Here is a 27,676-nt window from a genome sequence, read left to right on the forward strand (position 1 = left end):
ATGGGATATGGAAATATCACTCAACTGAGACCGCCTCTGGGGTTGATTCTTGTAAGAAACCACATTCAGACATCATATAGAGATGGTTGAATGCCTCAAGTCTAGGTTATTGAATAAACTTTTTTAGAATTGGCTTACTTCTAATCTCCCAAGGCTTCCTATTTTTGTTCTCTTTAGTCTCTCTAAAATTTCAGGGAAAATCTCTGAGTCTCAAAATTCCTATAAGCAGGAACAAGCTGATTTTACTACTAGGAATGCTCTGTTTGGAACAAGGTAAATCAACAACTCTTTCTCTCCCCAAAGGTAAGTTCCAAATGAAATCTATATAACTACCTTTTACAAAGGAATAACTTTTGCTGGCAATGAATATCACAACTCCATTCTATATTCCTTTGGGAAAATAGGAGAAGAAAATATATTTTGGAGATCTAATCACTTTTCAAGTAACTATCTTGACTTTCTCACCTGTAATAAGCATATGACATAGAAATACTATGATTAGAAACATTTATAGAAGGCAACTAATGTATCCAAATATATGAATAATCCCAGTTCACTTAGTGAAGCTAAGAGAAAAAAAAACTGGGATTGTTCTCTTATGTGACCACATTATACAATCTCATCTTCTTTCACAGAGTAAATTCTGGCAATCAACATGGAGTTTTCAGCATTCATAATCTTTTGGAAAATGGTCTTTCCATGAAATATGAAGCATATTCACTGTAGTATTTTGTAAATAGTCTTTTCTTTATCCTCAATTACTTAAAAAAAAAATAGGTTTTGAAAGATTTCTCCACAGTCATATTTGTGCCAACCCTGAGAATCACCATATTTTCTGCCTTTGTTTCAATGGGTCCAGGAAATGGTAAATTTTGTGTCTAAATTGTTGTTGCATATGAAAAAATGCTCATCATCTTTAACATCAGAGAAATGCAAATCAAAACTACTTTGAGATATCATCTAACTCCAGTAAGATTAGCCTATATCACAAAATCCTAAGACCAGAGATGTTGGCGTGGATGTGGAGAAAAGGGAACACTTCTACACTGCTGGTGGGAATGCAAATTAATACATTCCTTTTGGAAGGATGTTTGGATAACACTTAGAGATCTAAAAATAGACCTGCCATTCAATTCTATAATTCCTCTGCTAGGCATATACCCAGAAGACCAAAAATCACATCATAACAAAGATATTTGTACCAGAATGTTTATTGCAGCCAAATTCATGATTGCTAAGTCATGGAAAAAGTCCAAGTGCCCATTGATCCACGAATGGATTAATTGTGGTATATGTACACCATGGAATATTATGCAGCCTTAAAGAAAGATGGAGACTTTACCTCTTTCCTGTTTACATGGATGGAGCTAGAACATATTCTTCTCAGTAAAGTATCTCAAAAATGGAAGAAAAAGTATCCAATGTACTCAGCCCTACTATGAAACTAATTTATGGCTTTCACATGAAAGCTATAACCCAGTTATAACCCAAGAATAGGGGGAAGGGCAAGAGGGAGGGGAGGGAGTGGAGAGGATGGGCAGAGAGAGGGTGATTGGTGGGATTATACCTGTGGTGCATCTTACAAGGGTATATGTGAAACTTAGTAAATGTAGAATGTAAATGTCTTAAAACAATAACTAAGAAAATGCCAGGAAGGCTGTGTTAACCAGTGTGATGAAAACGTGTCTATAAAACCAGTGTATGGTGCCCCATGATCACATTAATGTACATAGCTATGATTTAATTAAATAAATAAATAAATAAACAAATAAGTAAATTGTTGTGACTGAAACAGATAGAAAATGCAGTTTGGGGTGGCACTTGTGGCTCAAAGGAGTAGGGCGCTAGCCCCGTATGCCAGGTGTGGTGGGTTCAAATCTGGCCCCAGCCAAAAAGAAAAAGGACAATACACTTTTGTTTATTTTTGTTGTTTAATTTTTTTATTTTTAATTTCAGCTTGCTTGTTCATTCTTCTTCATTTGAAGTACTCTTTTTTGTTGTTCATTTTCTTCTTCCTCTGGCAATGCTCTGTCCTGCTGTTTTTGATGTTAGTAGAGATGGGGTCTTACTCTGGCTCACTACTGCTCATACTGGTCTCGCACCTCTGAGCTCAGGCAATCCACCTGCCTTGGCCTCCCACAGCACTGGGACTACAGGCGTGAGCTACCACTCCTGGCCGACAATACACTTTTGATCAATGTTATCCCTGCACTGAATTCAGAATCAAAAAATTTACTATTATATCTGTGTTCTGCCATTGTTTAGTTGCATGTCATTTTGATTTGTAATTTTTTTTATGTGTAATATGGGGATAACAGTGTTTGATTTACAAATGTAAAGTGGGGATTAAACAAGAAGTTGTGTGAAAGAACATTGTATATTTTAATATATTGATCTAAGAGCTATCTTAAGGACGAGTGCATTCTCAAGAAAAATCATTTTTGTTCATCCATGCAACTTTGCTAAGTACTTACTTATGTCAAGAATGGTGCTGAAATCTTAGAAATACAGATATTAATTGATGTATTTTTTTCCTCAAGTAGTTCACAGTCCAGTAATAGAGGTAAATCATTCATTATCGCAATGCTGCAAGACAAGAACTATTGAAGGGATGAAGAAAGTTTGATATAAAATAAGGGAGGGACACCCAACACAGTTTGAGGAAATCTAGGAAGGCTGCCAGGCAGAAGAATAAGCATTGAGGGATTTAAGTAGGCAATGAAGGGTGGTGGTTATGAAACAAAGCTTTCTATACCCTCCTTTAAAATGTGGAAAAGAATGACCTTTGTGAGGACAAAAAACGAACCAAGTGGTGGTAAACATCTTTAATCTAGCCTGTCTCTCAGCCAGGAGTCAAAAATTCCATTGAGGACAAATAAGTCAGTGCAATATTTTCAGGTGTAATGTCTTTTACACAAAGAGTAAGGAGTTCTTTTATTACCTGGAAGCCCTCTATCCTGATACTGGGATGTGAATCAGGACACTGTCTTCTTTCTACTCTACTCTCTTGAACAACCAAACTGTCACTTTCCATCCCCACACAGAATTAAATCAATAAAGATTTATTGATATCCGGGCAGCACCTGTGGCTCAAAGGAGTGGGGTACCAGCCCCATATGCCAGAGGTGGTGGGTTCAAACCCAGCCCTGGCCAAAAACTGCAAAAAAAAAAAAAAAAAAAAAAAAAGATTTATTGATATCCAACTATGGTCCATACACCATAGGCCATGGTCTCAGACTCAGTCTCAGGGGTGAAGCAGAGAAGATATATACACAATTGTAATCCAAGGAAGACTATGACATCAACAAACTAATTGAATAACGTCCATGTACCAGGAGCTGCGCTAGATACTATAGATATAGATACTTCTAAGGTTAGGTTCTTATCTTTGAGGAGCCCACAGTCTAGTTGGGTTCCAAAAAATAAAAGTAGGCATGATGGCATGTGATAAATGTCACAGGAGAATACAGAGTGCTGTGAGTAGCCTCTTGGGGCCAGAGAGCTCAGAATCAAAAGCTGGCTTCATTACTGATAATCCATGGTTCAAACCTGGCCCGGGCCAAACTGCAACAAAAAAATAGCCAGGCATTATGGCAGGTGCCTGTAGTCCCAGGTACTCAGGAGGCTGAGGCAAGAGAATCGCCTAAACCCAAGAGCTGGAGGTTGCTGTGAGCTGTGATGCCAAGGTACTCTTCTGAGGGTGACAAAGTGAGACTCTGTCTCAACAAAAAAGTAGGATAAACCAAATACAGAAAGTATGTTGAAGAGGCAGAATAAACAAGAGACATGAAAAAGGTATAGAGGTCAAATACTTAAAAGCATGAGAAAATGGTAGATCCAAACTATTTCTCTAAGAGGCTTGGAGGAATTGAAGAATATGTTGAAAAGATTCCTGGTCCTTACTTTGCTTTCCTTCCAAACATCTTCAGCTGAACTCTGCTGTACCATATACTCTTTGTCTTCATCCATAGCTACTGTTCATATTGTTAGAGTAATAGATCTGCATCAACAATGTTGTAAAAATCAATATGTACTAACATTTCTAATTGCCAACTCGTCATAACCTTTATAGGTGATCATTTCAAATTAACAACCTCTTGCTCAGACCAGGGCTGTGCATGTTCTATTATAATAATTCCAGTACTATTCTTCTTCTGAGCTATAGTGTTTGAGTTGCACCCTTCACAGTGCATGATTACTGATATTTATGAGTAAAATTTCTGAGTCTATTTTTCAGAGTATGCTTCTTCACCATGTTTTGGGGGAATCCAGGATATTAACTCGCCTCCATTCAGGTCTTTGCAATTTAGGTGTCTCTGAAAAAAAGGCAGAAGCATGTCTGTGGAGGAACCATCATCTCTCCACAATGGGTGATCACAGCTGCTCACTGCGTTGCATACAGGTAGGAAAGGCCTAGCTCATGGATGAAGATGAGGCCACTCTTTCCTTTCCCTTGGAAAATTAGCAGCAGTAAGTCTATTAAAACATGGACCTGTGTGATGAGTGAGTGTTGCTTTAGTGGAGGACCATCCTGGTCACGGCACAAATGGAGCTGGGTGGCATTGTCAGATACTACTCAAGTTGGTAGAAAACATACATTCTTTGCTGGAAAAAAAAAACAAAACACTTCATTCATTTAAAATTACTGAAAGTTAAAAAAAAAAATAACATCCAAGTGAAAAAAAAAGAACATTACAAAGAGAATTTTTGAAAATTTTCTCCTGGTTTTCTTAAATTTCAGCAAAAAAATTAATTCATGCCTATAATCCCAACACTTGGGAGGCCAAGGCAGGTGGATTGCCTGAGCTAACAGGTTCAAAACCAGCCTGAGCCAGAGTGAGACCCTGTCTCTAAAAATAGCCTGGCTTGTGGCAGTCACCTATAGTCCCAGCTACTTGGGAGACTGAGGCAAGAGAATTGCTTGAGCCTAGGAGTTTAAGGTTGCTGTGAGCTGTGATGCTACAGCGCTCTACCAAGGGTGATAAAGTGAGACTCTATCTCAAAAAAAAAAAAAAAAGAAAGAAAGAAAGAAATGGATAGGAGAAGAGAAAATAAAAGGAAGCCAGTAAAATACAAAATAGGCTTCTGCACCTTCTTTCCTATTGATCCTGACTCACTACACCTCAGTTCAGCAACTTCCATTCTTTATCCACATCTGGCATGATCCAAATATCCTGATATTGTCAGTATTCTTGGTATTCACTAGGCTTCCCCCATATGTTCCCTCTTTCATTTCAAGTCTGCAAACATTCCCTGGAAGTTTACTTGGTACCAGATACTAGTGAATGCCAAAGACACCAAAATGACTAAAACAATTCCTGCCCCCAAAGAGTTGATAGTCTAAAAAAGGAACCAACTGATGATTTCACTGCAATGTGGCAGGTGGTAGCCTAGAAAGATGCTATCCATTAAGTCAGGTGCTCCATGTAGCCAAGAGTCAGGAAAGTATACCCAGAGAAAATCATGCCCTTTCCAATTTTGTATAAAAGCACCACTTCTGAGAATGAAGGGTCCCAAAGAATAGTATCCTCAAAACTTTTAATCCAGCTCAATGCATTCTACTGAGTTCCTTTTCAGACAACATTGACCCAGGAAGATGAAGTCTTTCCAAAGTCAGGCCAGGTCTCTAAATTAAAAACATAAAGAAGAAAAGGAGAAGGTCGCAACTTTCCATTGTTGTAATCTGTTCTAAAGCCCTGAGTGTGCATGCTCTGTGGGACACAGACTTATACTGCTGTGTGACCTGCTAAGGATAAGAACTCTGACACCAAAGCAGCATATGTACTAGGAATCACAAATCATTCCCAAAGGATCTCACTGGTATTGAGGCCAGGTCAGCCTCTTACAGTAACTGAATAAAGTCCTCTATAGCTTTAGAATACTGAATTATAATGTATATACATCTCTAGATATTTATAAACAACATGGCAAAGTATTTTTTTTTTTTTTGGTTGCAGCTGTCGTTGTTTGGTGGGCCTAGGCTGGATTCGAACCCACCAGCTCAGGTGTATGTGGCTGGCGCCTTAGCCACTTGAGCCACAGGCGCTGAGCCAACATGGCAAAGTATTAAATTTATCCCATTATTGGCTCCAAATGAGGTCTCTCTTTACTACCCATCCACTGGAACTGGGAATGTGTATTTTTTTTAATAGTTTTACAATCATTCTCACGTTCTCTACTCAGGGTACTCACATCCCACATTATCCATCAATATTCATTTTGAAGAAGCCAGTTTGTCAACCATTGCAACTGTACACAGAGGCACAGTGCAATTCATTCATATTACTGCTTCCTTTTCTTAGAAACAGCATGTCAACTTTGAATATCACTGCTGGAGAACATGACTTGAGCCAGAAAGACCCAGAAGAGCAAACCCTCCCCACTGAACCTGTCATCCCACACCCACATTTCTCCACCAAGAAACCAATGGACTATGACATTGCCCTTTTGAAAATGGCTGGAGCCTTCCAATTTGGTAAACATTTGAGGCTCACTCTGAATTATCCACCCCCTTTCTCCATAACCTCTTCCCATGGCACATTCCTTGAAGTACATATTATGTACCTATGCCCCACTGTTCTGGCTCAAGCACTTTGAGACAGGTATTTGGGATAGAAATTCCCCTATCTGAAACTCTTTTTGCTTGTGGTTCTGGATGCAGGATTATATGCAGGCAGGAGAGGGTCTTTGACAAGTGACCCCAGAAGGTATCAGTCAGAGATATTGCAACTCTTACCCAGGTCATCAGGGGACTACCTGGATGCCAACTGGCAAGTGGCTTATGGTATCTTCTCCTCCATGAGTAAGGCAAGCCCTGACTTGACCTTTCCTTCAGGCCTATTTGTGGGGCCCATATGTCTTCCAGAGCCAGAGGAGCAATTTGAGGCTGGATTTAATTGTACAACAGCAGGATGGGGCCGCTTGGGTGAAGGTAAGAACTTCTATGCTACTCTTCTTAATCAGAGGCCAGAACTTTCTGGTGGGTAATCAGAAAAGAGAATTCTTAATCTACTTTTTAATAGCAATTGTGCAAACATTTTTAAAGACAGAGAATGTCATACTATACTTAGAAATTCAGGTCTTTCCAAAGGAGTCAAACCTGAATGGAACATCTGCAGCTCAGAAATCAATGGACTATGATATTGTTCTTTTGAAGCTTTCCAATTTCATAAACATTTGTGGGTCAGCCAGCCTTGCTCGACATCCTTCCTTATGTTTTCCAAATGGTATCCTCCCACAAGTTTTACAGGAAGTGAACTGGCCAATTTTGACCCAGAATTAGTGCATGGAAGCTTTGTCATCCCTGAAGCAGTTCATTAGTGGAGATACCTTTCTCTGCACAGGCTTCCCTGAAGGAGGGAAGGATGCATGTCAGGTGGGTGCCAGCTGCTAGGCTGACAGGGTCTGGGCAAGGCTTCCATCAGTTTTGTTAGCAGGTAAGAAGCTGAAAGAAGGCTGAGTCCAGGTACTAAGACTGGAACCTAGAAAGAAGAGTCAGAAGTAGCCAGGGAAGTTAAGTCAAAATAAAGGGACAATTTAAACAATTTAATTTTAGCAAGGAGTATGCATTTAGAGGTCGTTTGCTTTTTCCAAAAGGTCAAATAAAGAGATAACACCAGGAATGAACTCAGGGATCTCCCATCCTTGAAGGATGGCTGGCTTTTCCTGTTTAGAGGTTTCCATCTTATGGATGTTGGGAACTTACTTTCCTCCATTCTTCCTGCTCACCAAGAAATCAGGTCAATTTTATTGCTGAGCAAGACTTCCCTGAGTCTGTAGCATGAAACAGGAGAAAGAAGAAAGCCTACAGCTTTTTTGAAGGCCTATGATGGGAAAGAAGGTAGATATAATAGGTTCCAGTGATATTTGAGGATCATATGGGAATTTTGCTTGCCTGTTCTCCCAACCCCCTGAGTCTAAACTATAAGAAGTGAAGAAGTGAAGAAATGTTATTAGTCGTCATCTAGCATCCTTGTGGGTGGAAAGTGAGTGCTATGGGTTATAGCACTGACAATGATGGTAACAGAGGCCTTTTCCCCTTGCAGGGAGATTCAGGAGGGTCACTCATGTGCCGGAATAAGAAAGGGGCCTGGACTCTGGCTGGTGTGACTTCCTGGGGCTTGGGCTGTGGATGAGGCTGGAGAAACAATATGGAGCAAAGTTATCAAAGTGACCAAGGATCCCCCGGGATCTTCACGTATGTTGGTAAACTGCTTCCCTGGATCCTTAAACACATCCAGACTGGTAATGAAGCCATCACACAAGGTTAAGAAGCTGTCATTCTGCTAGACCCAGAGAAAACATGGGCAGAGTCTAGACAAGACAGGACCCAGGAACAGATGGGCTGGACTTCTGCTCGCAGTGTAGAACTTAAGGATTGTGATGTTTACTGAGTTTACTCTCAAACAAGAGTAAAATATGGTATATGGTACAGCATGCAAAATTCAATTAAAAAAATTAAAAAAATAAAACTGAATCTGGCGGCGCCTGTGGCTCAGTCGGTAAGGCACTGGCCCCATATACGGAGGGTGGCGGGTTCAAACCGGGCCCTGGCCGAACTGCAACAAAAAAAAAAAAAATAGCCGGGTGTTGTGGTGGGCGCCTGTAGTCCCAGCTACTCGGGAGGCTGAGGCAAGAGAATCGCTTAAGCCAAGGAGTTGGAGGTTGCTGTGAGCTGTGTGATGCCATGGCACTCTACTGAGGGCCATAAAGTGAAACTCTGTCTCTACAAAAAAAAAAAAAAAAAAAAAAACTGAATCCATCCATCCTAGACTTTGTCAAATTTGCCTTTAATTGAAACCATCTCAGCTGATGATGTGTTTTCACCTCTTCTCACCTGCTCTGGTAAGATCCAGCAAGCTATGGCAGAGGTCAGTAGTTATAAACCAGGGACAGTTTTGTCCCCAGAAGGCAATGTCAAAAGTTAGTTTTATTTGTCACAACTGTTGGGAGAGGACTGGCTTCCAGGGGTTAGGGGACCAGGATGCTGCTAAGTACAGCAAAGAATGATCCCTCTCAAAGTGTTAATAGTGCCATGACTGAGAAGTCCTGGCATAAGTATAGGAAGGTGTCCAGGCATAGTAAGTCTGAAAAGGCCAGGGTCTGTAAACAGGTGGTCCTCCATATCCGTAGGCTCTGCCTCGGTGGATTCAACCTACCATGGACTGGAAATATTCAGGGGGAAAAAAGAAGAAATAACCATAAAATATAATACAAATTTTTTTTTTTTTTTTTTTTTTTTTTGTAGAGACAGAGTTTCACTGTACCGCCCTCGGGTAGTGTGCCGTGGCGTCACATGGCTCACAGCAACCTCTAACTCTTGGGCTTACGCGATTCTCTTGCCTCAGCCTCCTGAGCAGCTGGGACTACAGGCACCCGCCACAACACCCAGCTATTTTTTTTTTTTGTTGCAGTTTGGCCGGGGCTGGGTTTGAACCCACCACCCTCGGCATATGGGGCCGGCGCCCTACTCACTGAGCCACATAACAACTATTACATAGCATTTATATTGTATTAAGTATTATAAGTAATCTAGAGATGATTGAAATACAGTATAGAGGAGTCTGTCCAGAGATTATATGCAAACACTACACCTTTTTATATAGGGACTTGAGTATCTTCAGGTTCTAGTGTCCAAAGGGGTCCTACCCTGTTTCCCCAAAAATAAGACATCCTCCGAAAATAAGACCTACTTACAGGAAAGATAAGACGTCCCCTGATAATAAGACCTAGCGCATCTTTGGGAGCACACCTTAAAATAAGACACTGTCTTATTTTCTGGAAAACAGGGTAGAACAAATTCCTCTCAGATACCAAGGGATGACCAACTGTACATCCTTCTACTAGATTCACCAGTGAACTAATTGCAATTTCTCTTTTATTTTTGACTTAAACAACAGACAGACCTTTTATTTTCTCACAGTCTGGAGGCTAGAAGTCCAAGATCAAGGTACCAGCAGGGTTAGATCCTAGTGAGGCCTCTCTTCCTGGCTTGCAAATGTCCACCTTAACACTGTGACCTTACATATAGTCGCATCAGCAGTTAGGCCTTCAACATACAAATTTTCTAGGGGCAGGGGACACAAGGGAATTTCATTTCTACCTGAAAATCCAACTTAATTGTTTTCTTAACTAATGGTTCTTGCCCTCAAAAAGGCTTTTTGTCCCTTCCCCAGGGGGGTTAATTCCAACTGAGCCTTCAGTTTATGTTGTGGCCATCTCAGCAACTCTTCTGTAGTTGTGGGAAAGTTATTTCCATCTCTTGCCGCCATTCTCATGTAAAATGACCTCTTCTTGCTCAGTATAACCTCTAAGTTAATCACTTCTTCTTAATTAGCCCACTTATTAAGTGGAGTGAAATAATCTCCATAAAACACCAGGGCTCCCTTCCTACTTTGTCAGTTGGTCTCTTCTGTTCTTTCCATAGATTAGATTTTCATTGGTTGAATATTGACTTTAAAAATCTCAGCACTTTTGAGTCAAGGAGATGCTAATTTCTTGAAATAGCAAGAATTTTTTTTTGCTAAGGCAGTGGCCAGAGAAGAATGAAAATGAGGGAATAGAAACAAGGACAGTTCAGAGAGAGAGGAGGAATCAATTATAGTACCAAGTAATCCTGTGGTTCTGTACACCACAAGCTTTGCATTGCATCTTTCTTTTTCTTTCCCAGGGCAGGGGAGAATGAGCTCTAGAGGTGGGGATTCCTTGCAGCCTGCTCTGCAGGACCATGAATTAACATCTTGTATTTCTGAATATCAATTTCCTTTATAATCAAAAGTCTTCCCCTTCAAGAGTTCTCTACACTCACTAGGTATAAAACTACCACCTGGAGCAGTCATTCCCTGCCAGTCTGGACAATCCTTGTACAATAGGAGCCCCAAATTCCCTCCCATTTCACTTCTTGTCAATCCAGAGCTCCATCTCAACTCAGCTGACATTTGCCAAACCCTAGCTTTGAATCAGAGACTCGAGGAAAGAGGGTGAGGCAGTGCCGATGTGGTCAATAAGCTACACACCTTACCTGGAAACTGTTCCTACTTATATAAGGGTGTCATCCCCTACCTGACATATATACACAACAATTCTGCAATGAATTCATTCTGTGACTTTGGAAAAGCTCTTTCCCAACTCCAGCCTTCAGTTCCTTCATCCATAAAGAAAGGAGTTTGAGGGTGGCGCCTGTGGCTCAAAGGGGTAGGGTGCCAGCCCCATATGCCAGAGTTGGTGGGTTCAAACCCAGCCCCAGCCAAAAACTGTAATAAAAAAAAAAAAGAAGAAGAAGAAGAAAGGAGTTTGGACCAGATAGTCTCTAAGATGTCTTAGTTCAAATCTTTGGTAGTCCTGTGGGCCTGTGGAAATATCTACAAAGAGCAATATGGAAAATAATACTTGAGAGCTCAGAGGAGCGGGAGGCTGCTTCTAGTTCTAAATAGACAAATAGGGGAGACTTTGGAAGATAGACACTTTTTAAGCTAAACCTTGAAGGCTGAGTAGGATTTGGACAGGTAGAAATGAAATATGGGTAAAGAAAAGGATTCTAGCTCAGGGAAACATCCTTATCAAAGAATGGATATAAAAGGATGGCAATGGGAAAATGTCTGGTAGAACAGAGATGAATAAATCAGCCAAAGGGGCCTAGTATATGTGATGGGGGTTTATGAATGAGAAGAATAGAAAGATAACTTGAAATCAAACTATGGAAACTTTAAATGTCAATCAAAAAAGTCTGGACTTTATACAGTAATAAACAAACTGATTAATCAGATAAATAAATTTGGAATATACTTTAACAGTGTAATATCAGCGTGTAGAGGATATGTAGGTTGTAGGGAAAATAATTCCCCATGAGCTCATGATATACTGCATTAATTCAAGAGACAAAAACTAAAGAGTTAACCAAGATAATGGTCAAAGAAGGAAAGCAAGGGATATAAACAAGAAAAATTAGCACTTGGTAGCCAACAAGATGAAGGGTGGTAAGGGAGAAAGAGAAATCAAAGATAGTACCAAAGTTTTGAGCATGAGAGAGACTAAGAAAAGGGCACTGAAAGGTAAAGAATCAGAAGCAGATGAAGTTTTGCTGACCCAGAGGAAATCTATTTGTAGCATGTTGAATCTGGGGGGCATAGCTAGGAGACCACTATAAAATGAGGTCTAAAATTCAGATATGTGAAACTGAGGGTATGAATGAGACTGTTCAGAGAGAAGATGAGGACTAAGGATAGAACCTGGGAAATGCATGTGCTTATAAAATGAAGTGTGGGATCAGAGAGAGAAGACTTAAGAAGAAGAAAAAATCATAGAGGCCCTGTGCTGTGGCTCATGCCTGTAATCCTAGCACTCTGGGAGGCTGAGCCAGGTGGATTGCTTGAGCTCAGGAGTTCAAGACCAACCTGAGCAAAAGTGAGACACCTCCCCTCCATTCTCTGTTAAAAAAAATAATATATATATATATGTGTGTGTGTGTGTGTATGGTGGTGCACACCTGTAGTCCCAGTTACTTGGGAGGCTGAGGCAAGAAAATTGCTTCAACCCAGGAGTTTGAGATTGCTGTTGACACGGAACTTTACCCAGGGCAATAAATTGCGACTAATTCTCAAAAAAAAAAAAAAACGAAGAAGAAAGAAAGAAAATCGTAAAATCTCAAGGTTAAGCAAGATTTATTAAAAAAAAAAAAAAGCACAGAACATTATAGGAGCTAAGAAAGGAAAAGATTTCCTGAAGAATGGAATAGTATATCAAGAAGAACCAGGAGTTACTACTTCTGTGCAGTTTCTAGGAGGGGCCTTGTGGCTCGCTCTCATTGCTCACCCTGTTCTCCTGGCTTTCCATCTCAGCCTGGTGCAGTGAGAAGGACGGAATAGTCAGTGGGTCTGAGGGGGAGCTGCACTTCCCAGAAAGCCTCCAGCTGTATTATGAGAGCAAGCAGTGAGTAGCCTCTCTGCCACCCTCCCCCTGACTCCTACCCCTGGTCTGGTTGTACCTGCTAATTGAACTATGACTGTCACTTTCTATCTAGAAATAACCCTCTCTCTGTGATCTGCCTGCAGACTATGTCTGGACCCTGTTAGTACCAGAAGAAATGCATGTGCTACTCAGTTTTTCTCACTTGGATGTTGAGACTTATCACCACAATTACCTGTCAATATATTCTTTAGAAGACAAACTCATTGGTGAGTGGAATTTTGCATTGTCAGACAGAAACCAGTCAAAAGTGGGCTTAATAAGGACCTGGTTACACTATTTCTCACTTAGAGCCATCTCTAAGCACTACACTTCCTTTCTCCAATTGTTAGACTCAGAATTGGGAGCAGGAAGGAATCGAATCTGAGTCTGTGTGATGGCTGCAAGGTCATGGTGCATTTCACCTGCTCCATCTCCTTCCCCTCAAACCAGGCTTTCTAGAGCCACCTGCCAGACCTGGAGCCCATGAAGAATAAAAATGACACATTGCAAGGCCCCTAAGGCTCCTCCCCATCCTGGCAAAACCTGGCTTTCATAGTTGTGAAAATGGCCTTCACCTGCCTCATGAAGCTAATATGAAAAATATCAATAGCTAACAAAGGTTACTTGCATAAGAAACAGAAATGGAGTGATTTTCTATGGTTCTCAACCAGAAGTGATCATGCTCCCCAGGAGACATTTAGCAATTCTTAGAAACATGTTTGAATGCCACAACCAGAGTGAGTATTACCGGTAGAAGCCAGGGATGGATGCTATTGAACATCTTACCAGTATCACATGAACACAAGGATGTTCTGGTTCAAAATGTTAATAGTGCCAAGGTTAAGAAAACCTGATTTGGACAACCCTGAAGTATCATGGCAAATTTGATTCTCCTAGTGTCATTTAATGAGTACTGCTTTCTAGATTTTGAGTAAAGAATCTTCTTTCTCATGTTGCAGGACAATTTTGTGGAGAAAGTCTCACTTCATCCATTCTTGTTGGTTCCAATTCTATAAGGCTGAAGTTCATCTCTGATGCCACAGATTATGCTACTGGGTTTAATCTCACCCATAAAGCTCTTAAACCAAACCACCTTCCTGATAAAACCATTTTCTTTTATCAAATACTGTCTTCTGTAGAGGTTTAAGAGCTATAGAAACTAGGCCAGGAGCAGGAAGCCCTCTCCCAAGGCCCACTGGCTCTGTAGTGAAGAATGCAGGCTAGCTAAGGAACAGAGCATAATATTTCTTTTAGCCCTGAGTTAGCCCAGATAATTGGTCTTTATCACAACTCAAGTGAGTTGAGAGCACCTGAAGAGTTCTGGGAAATCAGTGCACAAATCTCTTCCTTCTTATTGGGTCTGAAAATTTACTTCACATGTCACTTTGGGGAGACAGAAAGTAGAGCGATGAGAATTCCTCCTCATTAATGTAGTGCTATTTGTTTAGAATTTTTCCTGTGTTCCAGATTCAGGCTTCGGTTTCTTAACTGTCCTTTTTGAAGAAGGCTTTGTACACAGTCTTAACTATCCTGGAAACCACAGTGACACGGCTAATTGTAACTGGATTTTTCAAGCCCCCAAACATCACCTAATTGAGGTATTGACTTTGGTTATCCTTATTTAGGTATGGTAATTCCACAAATAATCTAATATAAGCACTGTGAGGTCAGAGGCTTTTATGTCATTTACTCACTGCTGTTCTTCCAGTACCTATTATAGTACTCAGCATTTGACATACCAGGGTCTCCATAAATATTTGAATAACGGACCAATCTAGTTTCCCCTGCAACTACCTCATTGTACCACTAGGTGGCACTTGTGCTCTTCATCTTTGTTTTTTATTATTTTCTTGTTCTTTTTTAATTGCAAAATACTATGCGGATAGCTTTTGTAATGATAGAGTCAGTACTACAAATATGCCCACCACCTGAATAGTGCTTATTGTATGCATAAGGTAGGTTTTTGCCCCTCTTTCTTCCTTCCTCACCTCTACTTGATTTCCAAGGCTTTTACTTCCCTCTGTGCACACTTGCGCCATCAGTTGGTTCCAGTTTATTAGAATATATGTGGTATTTGTCCTTCCATTTTCTTTTTTTTTTTTTTTTATAATTATCAATCTCTTTTTTTTTTGTTTTATTGTTGGGGATTCATTGATTGTCCTTCCATTTTCAAGATACTTAGGATAGTAGTCTTCAGTTCCATCCTAATTTCTGCAAAAGGCATTAATGCATTGTTTTTAATGGCTAAGCAATGCTCCATGTTAAATATATTTTGTTGTTTTGTTTTCTTTTTTCTTTTTATTAAATCATAGCTGTGTACATTAGTATGATCATGGGGTACCATACACTGGGTTCATAGACCGTTTGACACATTTTCATCACACTATTTAACATAGCCTTCCTGGCATTTTCTTAGTTATACTGCTAAGACCTTTACATTCCACATTTACTAAGATTCACATATACCCTTGTAAGATGCACCGCAGGTGTAATCCCATTAATCCCCCTCCCTCCAACGACCTCCCCCCTCCCTCCCCTCCCTTTCCCCCTTCTCCCTATTCTTAGCTTGTAACTGGGTTATAGCTTTCATGTGCAGGTCCTAGATTAGTTTCATAATAAGGGTGAATACATTGGGTACTTTTTCTTCCATTCTTGAGACACTTTACTAAGAAGAATATGTTCCAGCTCCATCCATGTAAACATGAAAGAGGTAAGGTCTCCATCTTTCTTTAAGGCTGCATAGTATTCCATGGTGTACATATACCACAATTTATTGATCCATTCGTGGATCGATGGGCATTTAGGCTTCTTCCATGACTTAGCAATTATGAATAGGGCCGCAATAAACATTGTGGTACAAATATATTTATTATGATTTGATTTTTAGTCTTCTGGGTATATGCCCAGTAGAGGAATTACAGGATTGAATGGCAGGTCTATTTTTAGATCTCTAAGTGTTCTCCATATATCTTTCCAAAAGGAATGTATTAATTTGCAATTCCACCAGCAGTGCAAAAGTGTTCCCTTTTCTCCACATCCACGCCAACATCTCTGGTCTTGGGATTTTGTGGTATAGGCTAGTCTCACTGGAGTTAGATGATATGGCAAAGTAGTTTTGATTTGCATTTCTCTGATGATTAAAGATGATGAGCATTTTTTCATATGTCTGAAGGCCACACACCTGTCTACTTCAGAGAAGTTTCTCTTCAAGGGCCTTGACAGCTTGCGATGGGATCACTTATTCTTTTCTTGCTAATGCATTTGAGTTCTCTGTGGATTCTGGTTATTAAACCTTTGTTGGAGACATAACCTGCAAATATCTTCTCCCATTCTGAGGGCTGTTTGCTTGCTTTACTTACTGTGTTCTTGGCTGTGCAGAAGCTTTTTAGTTTGATCAGGTCCCAATAGTGTATTTTTGAAGCAGCTTCAATTGCCCGGGGGCGGGGGGGGGGGTCCTTCTCATAAAAAACTCGCCCAACCCAATTTCTTCAAGGGTTTTCCCTGCACTCTCTTCTAGTATTTTTATAGTTTCATGTCTTAGGCTTAAATCTTTAATCCAGTGAGAGTCTATCTTGGTTAATGGTGAAAGGTGTGGGTCCAGTTTCAGTCTTCTACAGGTTGCCAGCCAGTTCACCCAGCACCATTTGTTAAATAGGGAATCTTTTCCCCATTGAATGTTTTTAATTGGCTTGTCAAAGATTAAATAATAGTAAGTAGCTGGATTCATCTCTTGGTTCTCTATTCTGTTCCAGACATCTACTTCTCTGTTTTTATGCCAGTACCATGCTGTTTTGATCACTATCGATTTGTAGTATAGTCTGAGGTCTGGTAGCGTGATTCCTCCTGCTTGTTTTTACCTTTGAGTAATGTCTTGGCTACTCGAGGTTTTTTCTGATTCCATATAAAATGAAGTATTGTCTTTTCAAGATCTTTGAAGTATGACAGTGGAGCTTTAATGGGGATTGCATTGAAATTATATATTGCTTTTGGTAGTATGGATATTTTAACAATGTTGATTCTTCCCAACCATGAGCATGGTATATTTTTCCATTTGTTAACATTCTCAGCTATCTCTTTTCTTGGAGTTTCATAGTTCTCTTTATAGAGATCTTTCACGTCCTTTGTTAGATAAATTCCCAAATATTTCATCTTCTTTGGCACTATTGTGAATGGGATAGAGTCCTTAACTGTTTTTTTCACTTGACTATTGTTGGTGTATATAAAGGCTACCGATTTATGAATGTTGATTTTGTAACCTGAGATGCTGCTGTATTCCTTGATCACTTCTAAGAGTTTTGTAGTAGAGTCCCTAGTGTTTTCCAGATATACTATCATATTATCTGCGAAGAGCACAAGTTTGATCTCTTCTGACACTATGTGGATACCCTTGATCGCCTTTTCTTCCCTAACTGTGGTGGCTAAAACTTCCATTACAATGTTAAAAAGCAAAGGAGACAATGGGCAGCCTTGTCTGGTTCCTGATCTGAGTGGAAATGATTCCAATTTAATTCCATTCAATATGATATTGGCTGTTGGTTTGCTGTAGATGGTCTCTATAAGTTTAAGAAATGTCCCTTCTATACCAATTTTCTTGAGTGTTCTGATCATGAAGGGATATTGGATGTTATCAAAAGCTTTTTCTGCATCAGTTGAGAGAATCATATGGTCTTTGTTTTTTAATTTGTTTATGTGCTGAATTACATTTATAGATTTACAGATATTGAACCAGCCTTGAGACCCTGGGATAAAACCGACTTGGTCATGATGTATGATTTGTTTGATATGTTGCTGGAGTCTGTTTGTTAGGATCTTGTTGAATATTTTTGCATCTATATTTATTAGTGATGTCGGTCTATAATTTTCTTTTCTTGTTGGGTCTTTTCCTGGTTTGGGGATCAGGGTGATGTTTGCTTCATAGAACATGTTAGGTAGCCTTCCTTCTTTTTCTACCTTTTGGAACAGGTTGAGTAATATAGGTACTAATTCTTCTTTAAAGGTTTGGTAGAATTCTGACATAAAACCATCTGGTCCCAGGCTTTTCTTTTTGGGGAGATTTTATATGGTTGATGTTATTTCCGAACTTGATATGGGCCTGTTCAACATTTCCACTTCATTATGGTTAAGTCTTGGAAGGTGACATGCTTCCAAGTAACAGTCAATTTCCTTCAGATTTTCATATTTCTGAGAGTAAAGTTTCTTATAATATTCATTAAGGATTTTTTGGATTCGTGACGAGTCTGTTGTTATTTCATCTTTGTTGTTTCTGATTGATGAGATTATAGATTTTACTCTTTTTTTCCTGATTAGGTTGGCCAAAGATTTATCTATTTTGTTGACCTTTTCAAAAAACAAGCTTTTTGATTTATTGATCTGTTGTATTATTGTTTTGTTTTCAATTTCATTTAGTTCTGCTCTGATTTTGGTTATTTCTTTTCTTCTACTGGGTTTGGGGTTGGAGTGTTCTTCCATTTCTAGTTGCTTGAGATGTCCCATTAAGTTGCTTACTTCCTCTCTTCCCATTCTCCTGAGGAAGGCTTGCAGTGCTATAAGTTTCCCTCTTAGAACTGCCTTTGCGGTGTCCCAGAGGTTCTGATAGTTCATGTCTTCATTGTCATTTTGTTCCAAAAATTTGGCAATTTCCTTCTTGATCTCATCTCTGACCCAGCTATCATTCAGCATAAGGTTATTTAACTTCCATGTTTTTGTATGAGTATGCAGATTCCTTTCTTTTTTTGGGGGGGGGGTAGAGATAGAGTCTCACTTTATGGCCCTCAGTAGAGTGCCATGGCATCACACAGCTCACCGCAACCTCCAACTCCTGGGCTTAAGTGATTCTCTGGCCTCAGCCTCCTGAGTAGCTGGGACTACAGGCGCCCACCACAATGCCCAGCTATTTTTTGGTTGCAGTTCAGCCGGGGGCCCGGTTTGAACCCGCCACCCTCGGTATATGGGGCCGGTGCCTTACCGACTGAGCCACAGGCGCCGCCCTGAGTGTGCAGATTCCTGTTGTTACTCAGCTCAAGTTTTATTCCATGATGATCCGAAAAGATGCATGGAATAATTTCTATTCCTTTAAATTTACTGAGGTTAGACTTGTGACCTAAGATCTTATCGATTTTGGAGTAAGCTCCATGGGCTGATGAGAAGTATGTGTATTCAGTTTTGTTGGGATGAAACGTTCTGTAGATGTCTGCTAAGTCCAAATGCTGGATGGTTAGATTTAAATCTAGAATTTCTTTACTCAGCTTTTTGTTGGAGGATCGATCCATCACTGCCAAAGGAGTGTTAAAATCTCTGACTATTATGGAGTTGGAGGAAATCAAGTTGCTCGTGTCTGTTAGAGTTTCTCTTATAAATTGAGGTGCATTCTGGTTGGGTGCATAGATATTAATAATTGAAATCTCATCATATTGAGTATTATCCTTAACAAATATGAAGTGACCATTCTTGTCCTTCCTTACTTTTGTTGGTTTAAAGCCCATTGTATCCACAAATAGAATTGCAATGCCTGCTTTTTTCTGGTTACCATTTGTCTGAAATATGGATGACCATCCTTTCACCCTGAGTCTTTATTTGTCTTTTAAGTTAAGATGTGACTCTTGTATGCAACAAATATCTGGCCTGAGTTTTTGTATCCAGTCAGCTAACCTATGTCTCTTAAGAGGGCAGTTTAAGCCATTCACATTAATGGAGAGTATTGATAAGTTTGGTGAAATTTGGGGTATCAAGTTTTTAAAAAGTCCAGTGGACATTTTTAATCCTTTCACCATTGTGGAAGTTGGAGTTTGATCAGAAGTTTCTGAGTGAGTTTACTTTTGTAGTAGAAGATTGGGTTGGTCATTATGGAGGATAGGTCTGAGAATATCCTGAAGAGCTGGTTTGGTTATGGCAAATTTCTTCAGCATATGAATGTCATTAAAGTATTTAATTTCCCCATCGTAAATGAAACTCAGTTTAGCTGGATACAAGATCTGGGGTTGAAAGTTATTTTGCTTTAGGAGATTAAACGTCGATGACCACACTCTTCTGGCTTGAAAAGTTTCAGCAGAAAGATCTGAAGTCATTCTAATTTTCTTCCCTTTGAAGGTAATAGTTTTCTTTCACCTGGCTGCTTTTTGAATTTTCTCCTTCATATTAACTTTAGTGAAGTTAATTATGATATGCCTGGGGGATGTCTTATTGGGGTTGAGTCGTGCTGGGGTTCTGAAGCTATCTGCTATCTGAATTTCAGTTTCTCTAGGCATGTCTGGAAAATTCTCTTTCATAATTTCATGCAGAATGGCCTCTGTGCCCAGTGAGGCCACGTCATCTGTTTCAGGAATTCCTATGAGTCAGATATTTGCCTTCTTCAAGTTATCCCAGAGCTCCCTGAGAGAATGATCGATTTTTGCTCTCCATTTCTCTTCCTCTTTGAGAGTTTGGGAGCATTCAAAGGCTTAACCTTCAATGTCAGAAATCCTTTCTTCTGCTTGGTCCATTCTGTTGCTAAGGGATTCTACTGTATTTTTCATATCTTTGAGGGTTGCAAATTCTTGCTTCAGTGTGTCTAAGTCTTTGGTGGTTTTGGCTTTAAATTTGTTAAATTCTTGAGACAGCTTTTGAATTTCTCCTCGAATTCCTAGTTCCATTTTGTTAATCTTGTTTGCCATCCAAATTCTGAATTTGATTTCTGACATGTCAGCCAGTTGTTTGTGAATGGGATCTTCAATTACATCTGCCATATCTTCCCTTGGGGGGGGTTGATCTATTCTGGTTATTCATGGTACCAGAGTTTTTCTGCTGATTCCGCCCCATGATTGTTTTACTCCCTTTGATTTCTCCCCTGGTGTTTTGTCGAGGACCAATATGGTGCTGTGGACTGAGAAACTGGGGCCCTGTTTGGTGTAGAGGGGCTAAGTGGTTCTGCCTTGTTTTTAGCTGTTTTCTATTTGACCCTAGTGAAACAGTTACTCTGGGTTGAAGTCTCAGCTGTGGAGAAATACCGGCATTAAGTCACTCCACCCACCATAGGCAACAAATGGAAAAGGTAAATCAAACCTTCGTACAACCACACACCCAGGGCACCACCTGGATAGTCCCCAGGTGAGTGGCTCAGTTCAAAAGGTCCAAATCAATTGTCTCAGTCAGCAGCTGTCTCTGGTGGTAGAGTTCAAGAGGTCCCTGGGAACTGGATCACAGGGGTCTGGTGATTGCTCTAATATGGCTTGTTCCAGTGCTGCGTGGAGTCAGGAGGAGCCACCCAGTAAATAGATCAGTCTGGGAAGGTTGATGTCTCCTTCCCCACCTTGCAGCACTGTCACACCCAGTTGCTGCTAGCCCCACAGGGCTGTGACCCAGTCTGTTGTCTGCAGTAAGCAGATACTCCAGAGGTTTGCACCTGCCTAAGTCACAGGGTAGTCTGTGTCTGCTTGTCTAGGCCGCTGCTCTGTCTTTATCCAGCAGGGAGTGATGTGGCCTGTCAACCTCGGGCACTTGATGGAGGCTGGAGGTGTTCACTCCGTTCCAGCCCCACCCTTAGTTTATGTTACTGGGTGAATGGAACAACCCTGTGGGAGTTTGTTTCTGACCCTGCTAGATTCCTCTGCAGAGGAGAGGCTGATTTGAGTTCCCAGAACCTGTGCCATAGGCCCTGTCTTTACTCCTGCAGGTTTGTATTTACAGCACGATTAGTTTTCAGCTGTAGCCTCTTGGCCTCCTTTGTCTATAGGCTGGTGATCGCCTGAGGGCCAGGTGCATCTTAGGCTCAGTAAAGCGGTTCTCTGGATCAGCCCCACCCTGGGTGTTTCCCAGTTCTGTGGGTGTGTTTTCTAGTCCCCGTGTTCCACCCAGGTCAGTACCGCCTCAGGCAAACCCTTTACTCATGGGGCCTGTGTTTCAGTCTCAAGTCTGTTCCATGGTGGTTGCCCTCTGAGAAGATGCTCGGCCTCATCTGGTTGCCCAGGGAGACAGGAGGAGAGGCTATGGGATATCTGGGGGTGGGCCTTGTTATTGCTGAAGACGGCTGTTCCTCTGCACCTTGGGGCACCACGGCTCCAGTGTGATTCCCTCTTAGCCAACCGTCGTCTTCTCACTCCTATGCTGCAGAATCAGCACTGGCCAGCTGCAGTCCAGGTCCTGTCTACACCTCTCGAGAGTTCACCCAAGAATCTAGACTCCTGGGGGGACAGGTCTCCAGATCACGGAGTGAGAGTGGAGGGGAGTGCTGGGAGCTCAGATTTGCAGGTCGTAACACCAAGCTCATTGAGACCAAATGAACAAATAAATAGATACAAAGGTTACCAGGCAATGGGCCCATAGATACAGAAACAGACAGCAGCACATAGACAAACAGGCAACACTCACAACAATAGCAATATAAAAACAACTGCAATAAAAATAGTGATAATCATAAAATAATTGAAAGAAAGAAAAAAGAGACAGAAAAGTGGTGTTAGTAGAAATACTAAAAGAGAAGGAAGAAATTAAAATTAGAAAACATAGAAATAAAAAATATATCTATATAAAAAGTATTAATAAAAAATTATCAAAAGCTCCTCCAAGAAAATGGTGAAGAAAAAACAGAACAAAAACAAACAAACAAAAAAAACAAAAAAGGCACTGACTACAAAAATATTCTTGCGTGTAGAAATATACCTATATACATCTATATGTCTACTGTAGGGATCAACTTTCGTAGGAATATATTCATACTGCAATATACTTTCTGGACACCAGGTGGCGCTGTGAGTGGTTCCGAGGCTTATACCTGATTTACAGTTTATACTGTTACCATGGTAACCACTTTCCATGGCCAATCGCCATTTTGGAATTTCTGTAAAAGTTTGTCGCCTAAAAATTGTGTAACCTCAGCTGTTCTTTTCCAGACAGCACTTGCGACCAACCTTCCCACTCAGTGCAGGTGTCCACGCTTCTTAAGTCTTTCCACTCTGTTCCCAGGTTCTCCTGCAAACTGGCAACTGCAATGGGCTGTGGGGAGAATGGTGCTGGGTGCGCGATTGCTGGCGGGTTTGTGGCTTTAGTGGCTGTAGCTGGTTCCCGGGGCTGAAGCCATGTCTGCGGCTTCAGTGGCTGTAGCCGGGTCTGCAGCTTCAGCGGCTGTAGCCAGTTCCCGTGGTTGGAGCGTTCGGGGACCTTATTCTGAGTTTTATGGTTCAGAATTTTCCTTTTGGATCTGCACCCGCCAGTTCGCCACACAGCCTGAACCACCAGCCCCCTCCAACACCTGGGGGAAAGGTGCCCGCCCTTTTGGGTAGTTCAAAATGTCTGTTTCCTGGGCAGGATCCCTTCCCTTCAATTGTCCATCAGGTTGCCCAGCTCCCTGTGTTTTGAGTGGCTCTCCTTTCAGATGCCTCCCTCAGTTCAGGAATAGATATTTGTCAATTGGGTTTTGTCAGCATTTACAAGCTGCTGACCTCCGTAGGGGAGGGGCCTGCTGGCCGGCACGGCTGAGCAGGGAAGAATCTCTACAACAGAGTCTGTGGTTTTAAATTACCCCTCATATATAGCAATCCACCAGTTCGCTGAGCGTCTCCAGCTGTCTGTCCACTCCAATAATCCACACACAGGGAAGGTCCAGACCCCCTTTCCTCTCACCTGATGGCTTGGGAGAGGTGGGCTACACGTCCGTCCTGCCTACCATAATGCTCCGCCCTCAACATATTTTGTTAATCTACACTGAATTGGTGGGCACGTGGGTTGATTCCACAACAAAAATATGGCTGCTTTAATCTTTGTACTGGTGACCTAGTCTCTTCTAGGAGCAAGCTTTTCTCCTTTACTAACTGAATGCTAACAAAACACATTGTAAGTAATGCATAACAAAAGTCAGTGACAATCTGGCTAAAATCATAAAGTCTTTCAAGCACAGGGGACAGAGCAAGCTTAGAGGAACCAGTGCAGGACAGGTGGAAGGACTCACTAATTTAAGGGAATCATAAAGTATCTGGGAGGGGAAAGTGGAAGGTGAGGAGATGAGGCTGAGGCCAAGTTTGGAAGCTTTTGAATTCTCAAATATGGAGTTTATTCCACATTCAATTAGTAGTTTGTGGTTGGTTGGTTGTCTATTAAATATTAGTGGACCATAGGCAGAGAGATGTCAGCAGGAGATGAAGGTCAGACTGCTGTCAGGGTGATTTTGGAACTGGGCATTTATTTATAGGTCTTTCTCTTAAAATAATAATTTGGGATATAAAGGAGAGTAGAAATGAAGGAGGGAGGGAGAAGGGCAGCTGGGACCTCAGAGTTCTCATATATTTAAGAGGTGAGAAGACCTCTGAGATGCAGGAAGAGAACCAAATTGGTGTGGTCTATGACAGTACAGAGAATGGAGCCTTTAATTTAAAACACAAAACAAAACACAGATATGACCAATAATTTGGATTGACCACACAAACTTAGAATATAAAGAGAAGAAAATTGAGAATTAATTGTCCACTCCACTCCTGAAAAGTCATAATAATTGGATTGAAAACTAAACAGTCAAGAGGAGCTGAGATTGGCAGTGCCTGAAATATCACTTTAAGTCACATACTAGGAGCAGAAACAAGATCCTGCCTGTTTTATGAATGAACCGAAGGGGAAGATATAGAGGACCGAAGTATAGATCTTCTCTTTCTAAAATTTTCTAAAACCCAGAGTTGAGGCAAAAATTTCAGCAGAATTAAGGGAAGATTTGTTGTTAGTGGTGGATGATAAAAATTTAACTTACAAGTGTATTTCTAGGAGAAGGATAAAGAGAAAATTTAGTTGAAAATGCCAGAGCAAGGAGTCATTCAAAAACATCAATTCAGTAAACATGTGCTGAGTGCTGTGCATCAGGGAAATGATGCACCTTACAGGACCCATCCAAGGGGGAAATTTGGAAACTGGTATACAAGTCGTAACAATGTGTAGACCATTTGGCTTGGAGAGAGAAAAGGGCTCATTCTCAGAAAGTATGCAATAAGGATTTATTAAATGTTTGAATGAATCCTGTTTCTGACACATGTCCCCCTCTCCTATGCCTACATTCACCATTAATGATTATTTGCCTCCACTCTGTCCTATCTGCTCCCATTGAACCCCCACCAGTTGCATTAAAATTCAAGCTCCTCCTTCATCAGCCTCATCTCCCATCACTCCTCACTTCAAACTGAACTGGCCAGTGCTCACCAAACTGCTCTAAGATTGCTCCTTACTGTTTCTTTGCTCTTTCCCCACACTGTTCCCTCAGTCTACTTTCTCTCCCTTTGCCTCCCACACTGTTCCCTGGGTCTACTTTCCCTCCCTTTGCCTGACTCAAAACAAGTGCCCCCTACAGGAAATAATACAAGAGAAGAAAAAAGTAAATGCATAAACATATTCACTGCCATATTTTTAAGATAACCAAAAAAAGAAGGTTGAAACATAGGTCATGATTTATTCTTGGTGAGCTCAGGTCGACTCCAGGTGATCACTGTTCTTTCCTACATAGTTATTCTTCATATGCTTAATAGTCTTCTCAAGAGTTTTCCTGAAGCTTACATTTAAGCTTAGTATCCAAAATCAACTCTATGTAACAAGAGAAATTCTGTAACCAGAATTTCCTTTTCCATGCACATTCACGAATTCTCAAACTTCACTGCACTTCACTGCACTTTGCAAGTGTTTTCCATAGCTCAGATGATATCAGCAATATCTCACTCAAATCTGTGCCATATCAGAATTGGTCAGTGAGGTATGGAACCTTCTTGGTAACAGGACAGAGCAGGTGGGAATAGGAGCCAGATATATCCTGCCAGGTAGTTTCCAAGGGACATTACCAGCTTTAGTCTTGATTTAGGAGAACTGATTTTCATCAACTGATCAATACATAACCTTGTTTAATGTATATTTCTGTTCAAAGACACCTTATTTAGTACATGTATACATCGGTGATTAACATTAAATTCATGGAGAACGGCACTACAACTCATGTCTGGACAAAGCTTAACCCACATGCATCTTCTACATAAGGCACCTCCCAGCCTCTTGTACTTGGGAACACTAGAAGACACTTTAGTACTATACTTGAGCCATATTGCCAGGTGCCTGTGGCTCGAAGGAGTAGGGCGCCAGCCCCATATACCAGAGGTGGTGGTTCAAACCCAGCCCCAGCCAAAAACTGCAAGAAAAAAAAGTACTATACCCGAGGACCATTTTAAACAGCAGAGTTACCAATAAAAAGCACAAAAATGCAAAAAAATAAAGTGACACTAAATAGACCATGAAAAGAACACTCATTTATAGCATGAGAGCTGAAACAAGAAAGCAAATGCAGTCTTGTGTCGCCTCAGCTGGAAACATGTACAACCAGCAACTCACATTTTTTATTACTCTGAGCATGTCTGTGAAGGACCGTGAAAGCACCATGCATATCACATTTGGGGTTACAAATAAATTTTAGTAAGTAGGTAAATTCACATATAAAGAATCCACAACAAAATAAGAGTGACTATATGTCTGAATCCTGGCCTAGTCTTACTAGATGTGTGATTTTTAAAAAGTCATCTAAGACTCATTTTTTACAACCCTTAAATGGGGGAATAATGCATACCTAATAAAAATATAGTGAGAATTAAATCAGGTAAGATTCATTTGACCACAAGAAAATAACAGATGCATACAAATGTGAAATATCTTCCCCAATCCCAGACCATGGACACTTGAAACACGTAACCAGCTTCCTTCTACGTTCTCACATCCATGATCCCGCCTCCAAACCCCACAAAGCAAGTTACCTGCTTCCCAAGTTCTTTGTTCTCATTTAGTATTAAAGTAGCTATTAAAATGCCTCCACTTCTCAGTTAAAATACCCAGAATCTAGCTGGCTGAGGTGTCCTAGAATTCCAACAATACCTCCACAAGTCATTTTCCAATAAATCCCTAACCCTGTCCTTCTTTGTGAAAGCCTAGCAATTGTATTATACTTATACCCAGATTTAAACATCTCCTTCAACTCAGAGGAAGAATCAATGTTTCTGGAGACATGGAAAAGTGTCAGCTTAAGTAACTAATGATTCTGATAAGCTGTTTGAGGGAATGTGACCAAGTGATACACACAGAGTATATATCCCCAGGATTCAACCAGAGAAGCAGGTGTTATGGGTTGAATTATGTCTTCCCCCAAAACATTTGGGTGTCTTATTTAATCTAACACCTTTATACCTCCTTAGTGTTAGATTGAATAACTATAGGCCGTAGGTTAGCCAAGTCGACACAGCAGAAAGCCATCACACAGAATTGTATGGAAAGTGGTCATTGTTCCTTTTGTTCAAAGCAAGACTAGAATGTGACCTTATTTAAAGACAAGGTATTTACAGAGGTAATCAAGTTGAACTGATGTCATTAGGCTGGGCCCTAATCCAATATAACTGGTGTCCTCCTGCAGAGTAAAAAGGGGAAAGTTGGATACAGACACATGTACAGGAAGATGCTGTATAAAGATGAAGACCAAGATCGGGGTGATACATCATCCACAAGCCACGTAACTCTGATGTCTGCCAGCATGCGGCCAGAAGCTAGGGGAGAGACACAGAACAGATTCCTCATCACAGCACCCAGAAAGAACCAACAGTGCCAACACCTGATCTTGGGTTTCTCGCCTCTAGATTATGTAACAATAAATTTGTGTGGTTCTAAGCCACCCAGTCTATGGTACAGTAGCCCTATCAAACTTATACACCAGAGTTGGTTTATACAATTGTGCAAGCTGACCACTCACATAAATCCATAG

The 27,676-nt window shown here is 40.8% G+C and overlaps 1 protein-coding gene across 1 annotated transcript; it reads left to right on the forward strand.

Moving 5' to 3' along the window:
• Positions 1–27,676, forward strand: OVCH2 (ovochymase 2). The gene is given in 14 exon segments (XM_053559897.1): positions 1–51; positions 195–303; positions 2,544–2,563; positions 4,311–4,402; positions 6,303–6,475; positions 6,836–6,932; positions 7,225–7,375; positions 8,046–8,244; positions 10,670–10,693; positions 12,837–12,930; positions 13,054–13,172; positions 13,905–14,037; positions 14,405–14,543; positions 27,332–27,676. Coding segments are annotated over 14 exon segments (1,746 nt in total).

The sequence above is a fragment of the Nycticebus coucang genome, chromosome 14 (assembly GCF_027406575.1).
Source record: "Nycticebus coucang isolate mNycCou1 chromosome 14, mNycCou1.pri, whole genome shotgun sequence".
NCBI classification, from domain to species: Eukaryota; Metazoa; Chordata; class Mammalia; order Primates; family Lorisidae; genus Nycticebus; species Nycticebus coucang.